Source organism: Mastigoproctus giganteus, chromosome 9 (assembly GCF_048544385.1).
Source record: "Mastigoproctus giganteus isolate SK-2022 chromosome 9, ASM4854438v1, whole genome shotgun sequence".
Classification (NCBI taxonomy): domain Eukaryota; kingdom Metazoa; phylum Arthropoda; class Arachnida; order Uropygi; family Thelyphonidae; genus Mastigoproctus; species Mastigoproctus giganteus.
In genome coordinates this window covers 151,498,152-151,512,514 of record NC_143583.1, presented here as the reverse complement: position 1 = coordinate 151,512,514, position 14,363 = coordinate 151,498,152, and the positions used below count along the sequence as shown (strand labels likewise).

General features: G+C 34.0%; 1 protein-coding gene across 4 annotated transcripts in view; it reads left to right on the top strand.

The window, feature by feature from the left end:
- The window catches only part of faf (ubiquitin carboxyl-terminal hydrolase-like faf), a 1,326,265-nt gene that overhangs the window by 646,065 nt on the left and 665,837 nt on the right, over positions 1-14,363 (top strand). For all 4 annotated transcript variants that reach the window (XM_090382082.1, XM_090382083.1, XM_090382080.1 and 1 more), the window contains one exon: positions 11,816-11,970. In XM_090382082.1, the coding sequence (XP_090238208.1) occupies positions 11,816-11,970 (155 nt within the window). The remainder of the gene's footprint in view (positions 1-11,815; positions 11,971-14,363) is intronic.

The window sequence follows — 14,363 nt, the reverse complement described above, 5'->3', positions numbered from 1 at the left end:
ATATAATAAGAGATGCATTTAATTTCAATGTAGTCGGCCTTACAAACTGGAGATCTAATATATTGAAATCAGTGCATGCTAATATCATTTTATCCCAATGCCTGAGGATTGCTTCTATTTGCAATAAAAACACAACCTGTTCAGCAAACATAATAGCATTGTACAATAAGTTGATAAATAATAATTTCCCTATTGCTTACCTGAAATACCACTTCAGGAAGGCGATCGATATAATTATTTTCAAAAATTTATTTTCTGAACCCATTGCTTCAATATAATTACAATAATTACGGATTAAGAGCCATGTATATTTTGTACATAGGATACAATTTGCTTTCTTGTTGCCTTACGGCTTAAAAAAGTTGTACCCACCGACCTGCAAATTATAGTGTATAATTTATTTTATTTTGTTATTTTATCTTATTTTATAATCGCACTGTATATACTTAAGTTCACGCTAAGGTGACATGCAAATTGAACTCAGGGTCCTACTATAGGAACGGGTTTGCGATCCCGGGCATACCCAAGCTACAACTTTTATCTTGTATTGTCTTTAAGCTGTCTTTGTTCTTATTTGTCCGAAATTATTAGGGTAATCCGAGGATGTAGGAGAAACGATTTCTTATTTATACTACTATATTTTTGCCTTTACAGAGTTCAGGTTCTATTATTCCTACTCTATTAGTTTTTATTCTTACTATCTGCATGTTTCTCTTTGCGTTAACTTAACTTTAATTAATTAATTATTTATTTATTTTTACCATATCAATCACATAGGGGTCACCACATATATACTCACTAGAGGGATTATTATTTCATAATGACTAGTTGTTACATTATGTCCTGGATATGGTAGATATGCTTTATACTTTACATTTATTCTTATTTTAATTATTAAATTACATTCTCGGTTGAGTCAATGATGTTCAATATATGCTTGCATTTATAATATCTTTCTTTTGATTCACAAAATTTTAACCACCTTTAATTGGTTTAGATTCAAATTACGTTTTTTTTGGCTGATGCTGCATAAGCTTGCTTTCTTGCATCAAATGCCTCTACTAATGCTAATGCTAATACTTAATCTCTGGATTTTTTATATTTTATATATCTTAGCAGATATTGATCATTGCAGAAACAGAGAACCTTGTCGTTTTTTGCCTTCAGTCTGGGTGGTTAGCCCCAGTTGAAGTCATCTAGATTGTGGGTAGACAACGATAAGTTTTATGTGTGTGTGTGTGTGTGTGTGTGTGTATATATATATATTTTTTTTTTTCCTTTTTTTTTAATATATTTATATCCCTTGCGTTTCTTTAAATCCAGTTTGGTATTGTCTGCTTGAATTACCTTCTATATTATTATCTTCAATATTATACAAAATATTTTATACACATTATGATCATAATGCATAATTGCTGTAGCAACTGCATTGGCCCATAAGTATTAGTTACAGCTTGTTACAATTTATTAACTTTCTTTATTTCCATATTACTCATATATATATATATGAGAGAGAGAGAGAGAGAGAGAGAGAGAGAAAATTGGATCTAACAGGTAGAAAATTGAGTAGGGGCGCCACAAAATAAAATAAATTGGTTAGTGGTGCCGCTATTAAAAAAGGGTCAAAAGCCACTGGGTTCGGTTAACGTTTGAAAGTCAAAAGTTGGTACCTATGCAAATATCAGACAACTGCATGCAGCCAGGGTCTTAACAAGTTTCTGTTTATCCAGATTCATACTAATAGATTTAGAAATCACAGTCGTGAATGCATCAGTGCTTTATTGTACTTCCACTCCTTCTGCATCGGTACTTCTGAATTATATGCATTTAATTTAGCCCTACATCATATCATTGTTTTGTTTTCTTCTGTTTTTCCTGCTCTCTACGTTATTTACCCATACTCCGTGAATGCAGTAACTGCCGTTACAGTGTAAGTTAGCCCCCATTCCAAACCACGGTTCTTTCTGATCTTGCTTGATTCATTGTGATGCAATTTGCAAATAGGAAGTTTGAGAGTATTGTGGAATTTCCTGAAATGAAAGTGACGACAAACCTACCAAACATGCATTCTCTGTTGAGCACAGGGACTGGTGCCCTATTGTGACTATAAATTTGCTGCCTGAAAAGTATTACACATTTAGTGGACACAGCTATGCAGTTGCAAATAACAAAAATATTGATTTGAACTTGAGCTCCAAGTATGAACTAATTATGAAAAATTTTAAATCAGCATGGAAGACATCCTGATTCAAATTATTCTTTCCAGAACATGGACTGGTCACACATTCATCTAATACATCTCTTTTTCTTTTCAAGGATGATATTCATCTTCCAGTATATATACACAGCCACTCTTCATCATCATCAGCTGTTTTCAATCCACTGCAGGATGAAGGCCTCTCCAGCAACTTTCCAGTTCCTTCTGTTTTGAGCACTGGCCATCCATTTACTACCCACAAACTCATGAATTTCATCTACCCATCTCCACTTTTGTCTTCCAGGTTTTCTTCTAGCTCCTCTTGGGTACCATTCTGTTATTTTCTTAGTCCATCGGTCTTCGAGCTGTGTGTCCTGCCCATGACCATTTTAGTTCTTTAGTTTTGATAAGAATTTGCTTTACTTGCATTTGCTGCCCAATCCATGTATATCTCTTCTTATCTAACACAGTCTGATTCCCAATATAATTCGTTCCATTCTTCGCTGTGTAGTTCTCAGCTTCTCTTCCATTCTTTTGGTGAGTGCCAAAGTTTCACTTCCATAAGTCATGGTGGGGAGTATACATTGGTTCATTATTTTACGTTTCAGACAACTGGGATATTGCTGTTCAGTATGTGACTATATTTCCTGAATGCTATCCATCCAAAACTTATTCTTCTCTTGCCTTCCAACCATTTATCATTATTACAGCTAATAACTTGTCCCAGATAAGTATATGACTGCACCTTTTCAATTACTGCTCCTTCAATCATTTTTACCTTTCTGTGGCATACTTGTTCATCATTACTTTTGTTTTAGCCATATTCATCTTTAGTCCTAAATCCTCACTAACTGTGCATAACTGATTAAGATTTTCCTCTAATTCTTTGGGATCATGGCTTATGACCACAATTTCATCTGCAAATCGTAAATGGTTTAGGTACTCTCTGTTCACATTGACTCCTTTCTGCGACCAGTCTAATCTTCTGAAAGCTTCCCCAAGGGCAGCAGTAAACAGCTTCGGAGATATTGTTTCTCCCTGTCAAACTCCTTTCTCGATTTTAAATTTCCTACTGTCTTTGTCTAGTCCCTCATATATTTTCTTCAAAATCATAATATGTGGGGTATCTATGCCTTGTCTTTCCAGTGCCCGAAACATTGCCTTATGCTGTATGGAGTCAAATGCCAGGCATAATGGTGTTTTATATTCATTTGCTTTCTCCATTAGCTGTGATATTACGTGAAGGTGATCCATAGTTGAGAATCCTGTCCTAAAGCCAGCTTGCTCTTTCGGTTGATTCTCATCAAGTATTCTTTCTAATCTGTTAGTAATGACCCTTGTGAACAACTTGTAGATGTGGGATAACAAGCTAATTGGTCTATAATTTCCAATTTCTGATTTATCTCCTTTCTTATGCAGCAAAACTATGATTGCATTATTCCACTGCTTAGGCATCACACCTTTTCTAATGCACTTTGTGAAGAGCCTTGCCAGTTTTTGTGTTATGCCTCTTCCTCCCAATTTTAACAACTCTACAGTAACTTCATCTCCCCCCGGGGCTTTCTGATTCTTCATTTTCTTTAACGCATGTTCTACCTCATCAGGAAGAATATTGTGTATGTTGTATGTGTTGCTAATTTGCAATCCATCTTCCTCACTGCTGGCATCATTCCCTCGCTCCTTGTATAATTCTCTTTAGTAGTCTTCTGCTATTTGAATTATGCCTTCTCTGCTGTTTATAAGTACACCATTGCTATTCTTCAGTTTCAGTATCATTTGTCTTTCTGTATTACTGCTCATGGCTGCTCATTTAAATCCTTTGTTTTCCCTTAATGCTTGTTCTACTTTTCTTGTGTTAAATCCTCTTATGTCCTCTCTGAGTCTCTTTCTGATGGCCTTTCATAACTCAGTATACTCAATTTTTTCTTGTCAGTGTTTATCTTGCTCTTCATTTTTCGCCTTCGGTTCATCATAACAAGTGTTTTGTGACTAATTTTTTCTTCTTTGGATTTCTTTTTCCTTATTGGTTTCTTGGGCTTTATCACTTTCAGAAAGTTGTATTATTCCTCATCGATATCTTGGTCCTGGGCAGTCTGCAGAAACTCAAACTTGTTCTTAAGTTCCAGTATATACTGCTTTTTCTCCTCTTCTGTTATCTCAAAGATCTTTGTATTATTTACTTGAGTCAGTTTTTTCCTTTCCTTTCCTACATCTATATCAAGTGTACATCTTACCATTCTGTGATCACTTCCAACATTTACCTTATTCAGGACGATAACATCATTCATATATTGTGAATGATGTTAGTGAGGATGAAGTCGATTTCATTAGTTGTTAATCCATTTGGTGTCTTCCATGTCCACTTTCTGTTCACCCTTTTCTTGAAAAAAAAGTGTTCATTACTGACAATCCTTGAGATTTTTCAAATTCCACAAGTCTTTCGCCTCTTTCATTTCTTTCACCAATTCCAAAATTTCCTATAGTTCCCCTTTCTGCGCTGTTTTGTCTTTTTCCAATCTTAGCATTGAAGTCCCCCATAATAATAGTGTAGTGGGTTTTCTGCTCATCTAGAAGACTCAATTTCGGTGTACATTTCTTCAACCTCTTCATCATGGCTTCATTATAACCTTTAGCTTGTACCTATTAGAAATCTTGAGTATTAGTCCTGACACTTGAGTATTAGTCTTGTCAGCCATTCTTAATTCCAGTAATATGTGAGAAATTACAATATTCCTTCTGCAACTTGTGCATCATTAAATCTCCATAATGACAATAACAACTCCTTTGTCAAGGAAATCTTCATTGTCCTATCTGTCAGATGTCACACGTGGTGGTTGCACAGTGCAGCTTACATGTAGAAGTTTCACTGGTTCTACATGTATGCACCCTCATAGCCATAAACAAGTAAACCTAAACACCTCTTCATTCCTTAAATTCTCTAAAGATTCCGATCTGTACTCATAAAATAAACTTTGTAGGTGTACTATATCTACATCAGCACAGAAGCTTCTTTAAATTCAGTGAACCAACAATTCTTTTATATATATATATTTAAATGCTGCTTTCTGTGAAAGTTTTTCTTTCACAAAATACTGTTTTATAAAGTTGACAGGAATTAACTCTGTGTGAACAGCCTAAAAATGTGAAGAAAATTTTTCCACAGCTTTTAATTCATAAAGATCATAAAGATTCTTTTTATACTCAGCCCTTGAAGCTGTCATAGACATTCTCAGGTATGCCAAGGTGGGCTTGACACCTGGGAGTCTAAAACACTGACGGAACTAATATTCAGGTGACACTCAAGTCAAGTGTACCGAATTTTCACACAAGTCCAGTGGCAGCCTAATCCTCTGCTTACACTTTCCCAATAGTGGGATTGTTATTAACCCTGGGTATAACCTCTATGTGCAAGTCCTGAAATGCGGCACACAATATACTGGAGGTGACACCCAGGCATGGGCTAACATAAGCAGGGGTCGAAGTGTGTTGCACTCACCACATAGAGGAATTCCACACCCCTGTGATACCAGACAATACTAGGTGGTAAATAACCCTCATCAACTAATATAATACCACCACTTTGCTTACCGGAGGCCTGAAGTGGCGGAACCCATATTTAGTCCCTAGAGAAAAGCTCCAGCAAACCCTGCACTTTGTGAAAAGATCTAAACCTCTTAAACACTTCCACATTCATTTCACAAGTATATGTGGTCTCAGTTCTAATCTTAATGATTTCCATTTCCACTTAGTCTCCCAAACCACATTTGCTTTTTCCTAGATAAATCCAGTTATCTGTTGATTTAACCACTGCTCATCTCAGTTGTCCGAATTATTCACTGTATGATTCCTTTTGCTGCAAAGGTGGTACTTGTGCATATGTTCATTCAGATATTCCCTGTTAGAGACTTAGTAATTTGGAAACTCCTGTTTTTCATCTTCTTTGGCTTAAAATCTCTCTACCACATTTTGTTGAATTTGTTTGTTGCCTCTCTCTTCTCCCAATTCTACTAATCACTAGGAACTCTGATTTTACTAAACAGTGAGGTAATTTTCCTTGGAGATTTTAATGTTCACAACTCCAGCTGGCTTCCATTTTCTAGTCACATAGACTCATCTGGTCGAGAAGCCGATGCTTGTGCAATTACTAATGATCTTGCACACATTTTTCATTTACCTACCAGAATACCAAACAGTGCTAACCACATGGCCAAGTTGCTTGATCTTTTTCTCACAAACAGCCCTTCTAAGCACTGGGTTCAGGTGAGTGGTACTCTAGGCCAGTGTTATTCAACCGGGGGTACGCGAGATATTAACAAGAAACAAAAATATTTTGCAACAATTGAAACGTATTTTTTGCTTAACCATATTCTGTAGTAATTACACTATTGCCATTATTAAGCTAAGTGATGATTCATTAGAATTGATGATTTATCCAGTTTTTTACCTAAGAGTGTTTTGTATTGTTGTATATACACTATTGTGATTTAAGTGATGATTCATCCAAAGTGTTGAGTTGTCAAGTACAGCAAAATCTGATTATACGCACATTCTGTTTTTGGATTAATTAAATTTGATTAAAAATTTACCTTCTCATTGAGATGATCTATATTTTCGAAAAATTAAAAGAAAAATTATCTTTTAAGATTTTATGGAGATAATAATTAATGAAATATATGATTAGATTATCTAATAAAAAAACTAATTTATCTCTATATTTATTTATTGCTATTAAGAAATGTAAAATGATATTTTTAAGTATATATTGATTCTTTATAATTAAATTATCTTTTTAATTATTGTTAAATTAGTGGTTAAAAAAAATTACTGCCCCATAATTTGGCAGGTATTAATACGCATAATTCAATTTTGTTCTTAGTCAAATTTTTTAATCAAATTTAATTAATCCAAAATCATATAATCGGATTTTGCCAGTGCTTCCTACTATTTACAAAATCACTCAAACTCTGTCTGATGGTTGTTGGATTACCAGCCATTCACCATCCATTTTGTTTTAGTTCTTCTCTGTAAGCTCGCAGGGATGGTTGTGTGCTCACGGTTGCAGTTGTGTGGTGATTTTTCCTGTTAATTCTTCCATGTTGTTATTTAATACCCCATTGTGGATAAGATTATATTAAAGCAAAAATGTGAAGGTGAGAATGGCACTGTATGAAGTGAAATTAATGAATTGCAAAGTTCTAATGAAGTTACACTTGTTATTCCATCTGGACCGAGTGGCGTTGAGAATGTCATTGGAAAATCTACTAAAACTAAACATAATACTGCAAAATCTTTGAAAGCTGAGAATAAATATTGCTATTATGACAAAAGTTATGTTAATTATGGTTTCATTTCAAACAAGTGTGATCCACCTCTTCCAGTCTGTGTGTAATATGCAATTAAACTTTATCTAATAATAGCGTGAAGCCCCCCTCTATTAGAATGACATCTTGTAACAAATCATGTTGAATTGAAAGATAAAGCTATGGATTTTTTTAACTGCAAGCTAACTATAATAAAAAATTAAAAAGTTATTCAAAGTTTTACCCAAACTTTGAAATTCTAAAGATGCTTTAGAAGCATCTTACGAATAGCTTTATTCGTAAGGAACAATGAGTTGAAACCCTCATCATTCCTAGTGCTTTAATTATTGCTGATAAAAGGCTAGACAAAAAGTGTTCAAACATAATAAAAAGTATACAAACTTCTGATACTACTATAGGTCACCGAATTTGTGAAATGGCACAATATGTAATTCTGCAAGCTGTTGAAAAGATCAAACTAGATAAAATATTTTCAATGCAAATTGACAAGACTACAGACATTTCAAATAATGCCCAGCTTATTATGTTTTTCCACTTTTTTGATGTTCAAATTGGTTCTATTAAGGATGACATACTGGGTTGTAAATGGATTCCTGAACGTACAAAGGTAAAAGATATTTTTCAAACTTTGGACGATTTTGTGAGACTTGAATTAGGACTCCAGTGGGAATGGTGTATCAGTATATTCACAGTTGGAGCGGCCTCAATGACTGGATAAAAAAACGGTCTTATTGCAAGTATACGTGAAATCAATCCTGATATCGGATGGCAGCATTATTCATAGAAAAAGTTTGGCTGCAAAAAATATGACTCCAGAATTGCATGAAGTAATGGGTGTTGCTATTAAGGTAGTCAATTTGATCAAGTCTCGAGCACTAAATTCATGGCTTTTTAACGCAATCTGCAAAGAGATGGGTTCAACACACACTCACCTGTTGTTGCATACCGAGGTTAGGTGGCTCTCCTGAGGACGTGTTTTAACTCGCCTGTTTGAACTGAGGAAGTGTTTCCTAGAAAAAATAAAATCTGACTATGTATCCAACTTCAAAGCATTTGAGTGGCTTTCACAACTCAGTTACTTGCAGATATTTTCAGCAAGATAAACGAACTTAATCTCCAACTTCAAGAATTCGATGGTAATATTTTCAAGATGCATAATAAAATAAAAGGTTTCTATAATAAATTATTGTTGTGGGCAAAAAATATCAAGGATGGAAATATCGCAGATTTTCCGTATCTTAATGAATTCACTGTTCAGAATGGAGTTCCTGTAAGTGTCAGTGTGACTAAAATAATTAAATGTCACTTGATGCATCTCAGTGAAGCCTTCACACAATATTTTCCGCATATCAAGAATGAAGAAAAAATAAACAATTGGGTATTAAATCCTTTCATCACAGCCAATGCCATAACTGCTGACATGCCAGTCAATTTGAATGAGAGTTTATTAGAAATTGCAGCAGATAACTCATTGAAAACAATTTTTGAAAATCTGACAATATGCGATTTTTGGTCCAAAACTCAAAAGCAGTTCAAAGAAATTAGCTCACACAAATAAATTTTGAAATTTATTTGTGTGAGCAAGGCTTCTTTACCTTAACGTTGATAAAAGTTAAGAACAGAAACCGTTTGAATCCAGAGTCAGTGATCATTCTTGCCCTAACTTCTACTCGGGCACGAATTTAACTGCTGGCTCCAACAAAACAAGCTCAACAATCTCACTGAGTTTTTAATATTTGTTATTTACAACCCCGGGGGCTCACATCTGGTGAGTATGGGCTTGGCACACCCAGGGTCCAGAGCTGGATATCATCATTCTTCTCTTTCTTGGTGATTCCCTTCTACTTCTCTCTCTCTCTCTCTCTCTCTCTCTCTCTCTCTCTCTCTCTCTCTCTCTCTCTCTCTCTCTCTCTCAGGGTAACTCAGGGTTACTCGGGAACTTTTTTTTTTTTTTTTCCTGGTGCAGCATAAGCCTCAGGCTTCCTTGCATCATATGGATATTAATAATAATAATAATAATAATAATAATAATAATGAGAATAAATGTTTGTATTTCTTTTAAACACTGTTTTTGTAGAAGCGATATTATAATGAGAATAAATGTCTCTATTTTGACAATTTGTCACGCAACACAAAATGTGCATAAAAGGGGTCTTATCATCTGTTTTACTATATAAGTACAAAAATTTTAACTCATGTAAGCACTTAGAATTCAAATGTAAGTGTAGGGGTTTAGTTGTAGTAAAATATAGTAGACATACATATATGGGGTACAAAAATACGAACGTAGTTCTTTTGGGGTACGCAAACAAAAAAAGGCTGAGAAACACTGCTCTAGGCAACTCAGATCACAACTTGGTGATGGTCTCTTCTGCAGTGCAGTCGACCTCGTGTTATTTGGAATTGCAAATTGGCGATGATCTGCGAGATTTCTCTCTTCATTTCCTTGGTTGGATTACTGTTCAACTCATCTGATGACATTTGTTCAAATCATATCAGTGAAGTTTTCCAATAAATGTGGTAAGGCTGTTCAAGATAAGAATATCGTAATAGTTATAAAGCAGTTATTAATCAGTCCAAACTAGATTTCAAACTGGCTAAGAGTAGAGAACTTGCTTCTTGCCCAAATGGTAGTCAAACCTGGTCCCTTACCAAAGCTGTTGGCTGCAACATTTATCCATTTCTGTTCCAACCTCTGTCAAACAAGTTGTTTATATTGCTAATTCAGCCAAAGATAAAGCTGACTTGCTAGCATCCTACTTTTCATGTATTTTATGATCTGAGTAAACGACCTCCTACCATTCCAGGTACACCCATTCACCCCCGCCTGTGGTCTTCTGTCAAAAGGATGTCAGAAGAATTTTGAATAGTCTTGATCACATTTAAAGTGCCATGTCCTGATAGTATTTCTCTGCTTGTTCTCAAAACGTGTGCTCCTGAGCTTACTCGTTTTCTGCGTTACCTTTTTTCTTCAGGGTTTTTATTCTTTTTTATTCCACAGTTTTACCCTTCTGCTTGAAAATTTGCTCATATTCAGCCAGTTTCTAAAAAGAGTGCACATTCCTCACATTTAATTATCATCCCATTGCACTTCAAAATAAAATACAAGCATTACAAAATAAAGTACAAGTTAATCATTAGTCTAGTAAGTCTACTCTAGTAAGCAGCCATACATTTGGTATTGTGTCAAAACATTGTTTTTATAATCTGTTAGAAACTTTTTGCAGTCACTTTTTTTTAGACAGGATAGTCTGTTCTTCTGTTTGTAATGACTTTCCACAGCTGGAACTAGCTGCGGAAAGCCATTTCGCTTGAAGAACTCATTTTAGCTCTCAAAAAAGATTCTTAAATATCATTAATTTTATGACACTTTCATTTATTTGTCCATAATAGAAGTATGCATAAGTGAGTAAGAAATCACTGTTTGAATTGAACCCCTTGTTAACTTGTGTAATATTTGAGCATGATTATGATAACTGAAATCAGAAAATGTAAATTTTGTTTTTCTTATTTGACCCTTTTCTCTACTGTGTACATAAATCTGTTTTTCCTGTATTCACTCCGTTTTGTACATACGTCGATCAGTATTTTGAAGGATTTTTTGAAAGTGTCTGTTAATGGCTGAGTTCAGGTTTCCCTTCATAGTTTGTGATAATGGCTGAGTTTCCTTAAATTTTTCAATATACGCTCCCTCATTTATATATAGTTCCAACTATCTATTTTAAACTGTTTCTATTATTAGACAGTTCATAATAGTACAAGGAGGAAAAGGAAATTGCACCCATTAGCCACAGTCCTTCAGTTTCAGCTTTTGTAAGCATAAATTGAAGAAATTCTCTGGAATTTAGCTACAGAAGTTGCTGAAACTGAATCAAGTGATACAAAAGAAAAAAGTCAAAAATTGTTTGCTTGTTTTCAAAAAAAAATCGGATTTGATTTTCTGAAAATTTTGCTTTCATGTTGAGCAGTCAAGTCAAAATAAAAACAATTTAAAATTAAAATAATATATATATAAAATTCTTTCATTTTTACATAACTTCATATTCTATGAAGAAAGCCACCATGTTAGAAAACAGAGTCCACACATTGTCAAAAGTGGCGGTTCATTAAACTACCGCTTTTGAAATGTCATCTTGAGCGATTGAAATTGGCATTTTTTTTCATTATGTTTCTGCAATTTTTTTGCTGGTAACTATCATGTATGTTATAAAGGTGAAATTTTTTTATAAATATTTCCTTAATTATTGTAACTTAAAAACCAAATTTGTGAAATAATGGATTTATTAATTACATCTAGGTAGTATATTCTCTCTTGATGCCAGCTCAGAATCCAATGTCTGTGGACGTGCAAGAGTTTCAGATTAATTTTATTAAGAGTGGAGGAATTCCTTGTGCACTTGGAATGTTGACAAAAAATAATTTTCTGTGCAATGCTGATATTCCTACTAAGAGGTATATTTATCGGTTACTGGAATTAAATTTTAAATGCAAAAAAAAAAAAAATTATATATAGATATTAATTTGATTTGAAAAGAATATTACATGATAATGTTAAGTAGATTTAAGAAACTACACCTTTCCAAATGGAAAAATATATATTTATTTATTATACTCAATAGTATCTAAATTAAATAGTCTCTGAATTTCTTTTTAAATTTTTTCATCAGGTTAGGGTTTTGGTTTTCAAAATTCTGTTTGGAATAACTAACATTGTGAAACTAAGTAGATGGCTAGACCTAAAAGGTCTGGCTTTGTTTGTATTTAGATTTCCATCAATATTCAAAAAGGGAATGCAAAAAATTGTTCATTTTAAATATATTATTAGAATGGCCAAATAATGACTTATATAGGTTGAATAGGTACTTTGAAGTGTTACTTATGATGGGGGCACAGCTTCGTTTTTGACTGGTATACATGTGGCTATCCAAAAACATGAGTGTATTCAAACCATTAGCAGTGTTAATATAATCACAGTTAGACCCTTGGATGATTTCAACTGGAGAGGTGCTAATATTTTCCTCATCTGTAAAGGTGAGTCTGAAAGGGTGATAGGAAACTATATAAACTAATGATTCTGACTTTTGTGGTTGGTATCTTTATGTAGTCATTTCAATCCTTAAAGGATCACAGTATGATTTATTGAAGAGAAGTCTTGTCTGATCAGGCTTAATTACTGTAATGAGGGGGAAAAAAACAGATGGATGCTAGAAGAAACTTGACATTATATACCCAGATTTTAGTAAAGCTTTTGAAGCAGTTCTCTGTGGAAGGGTTATTTTTATGAATTGGACTAGCTGGGATTAGAGGGGAATACCCTTAGTTGGGTCTAGCTTGGCTGAAAGATAGGAGGTGAATGATATTCATAAATGGGTATTATTCAGAGAGAGAGAGAGTACTATTGGAATATCTTTGTGCTGGAACCTCTCTTGTTTATAATGTTCCTTAGTGATATTGGTGTTATAACGTTCAGGATTGATACAATGATTTGGACAAATTGCAGATTATTTCTGAAAAATGGCAGTTATAGTTTAATGCATCAAAATTAAATTAATTGGAACATAGTATTTTGGATACTAATTTGAAAATTACCTGTGATTTATCTCAAGGTCTTCTTATAAGTCAGATGCTTTATGTAAACCATTTTTCTGTGATAACAAACAAAATTAAAACATGAATATTTAAAACTTTAATATTTACAGTTGGACAACTTGAAGAATTTTAGGAAGCATTAATATGGGAATATCTAATGGAGAGGTGTATACAAAGTGATATGTGTAAGAAGTTTTTCCAAAGTGTAGAGTAACCATATTTACCCCATTATCAAACATAAATGGTAAGATGCAGCATCAATAACTTTAATAACTATGGGTGACATCATATGAACATGAAGTACAAATAAATAAAAAGTTAAAAACCTCCACAGAGTAACCCCCCCCCCCCTCTCTCTCTCTCTCTCTCTCTCTCTCTCTCTCTCTCTCTCTCTCTCTCTCTCTCTCTCTCTCTCTCTCTCTCCCATCTGTGTTTTTTCACTATAAATGGCACAGGTATATTAGTTAGACTAGAATATGAGGGCTTAGTTCAGACAGTGTTAACTACAAAATTGCATTTTTGTTTTGAGACAACTATAGTTTTACTTTATACAAATAACAATGCATATCCTGTGATAGAAATGTATTTCTCTAATAGTTTACAAGTTAGCTTGGGCTGTAAGTCCATTTCTGGTAACCAAGAAAATGTCAAATGACTTTTTCGTGGTTAATTATAAAATAATTTTGTAGTTGTTGTCTGTTCCAACCATTTGATGTGATGAATGCCCGACAAATATTTATTGAACTTCTGTGTATTCTCATGTGTAATGTCTCATAAATAAGTAATTTGCAATAATTTGGTCGATATTCCAAGATTTCCAATTGACATGTTATCGAACCTGAAATTATGATTCAAAAATATATAATGTTGAGTGAGCTTAGATGTTCCAGAATGGCCAGCTTCAACAGATTTTTTATGATTGTAAGGTTGCATTGAGTTGATCCTTGATATGAGGAAACACACTAGGAGCATTCTGCAAAGCTCTATAGAATGCTCCTGCTGTGTTCCCAGACCATGATATTGTGCAAATTAATTTATCCCATTTTTGCACCTGTGGATAGTAAAGACAGCAAAATAAATTACATTTATATTTAAGCAAGAGTGCAGTATTTCATAAATTTAAAACATCTGCTAATTTTATAAAGTAGTAGTAGTTTCGGTTTTGGCTCTGTGATATGGAGTAGTCATCCTGGAAAATGCAACTGGCAACAGCCTCACAGTGATCTCTAATTCTGGGAAGTAATTTTGGCTCTAGA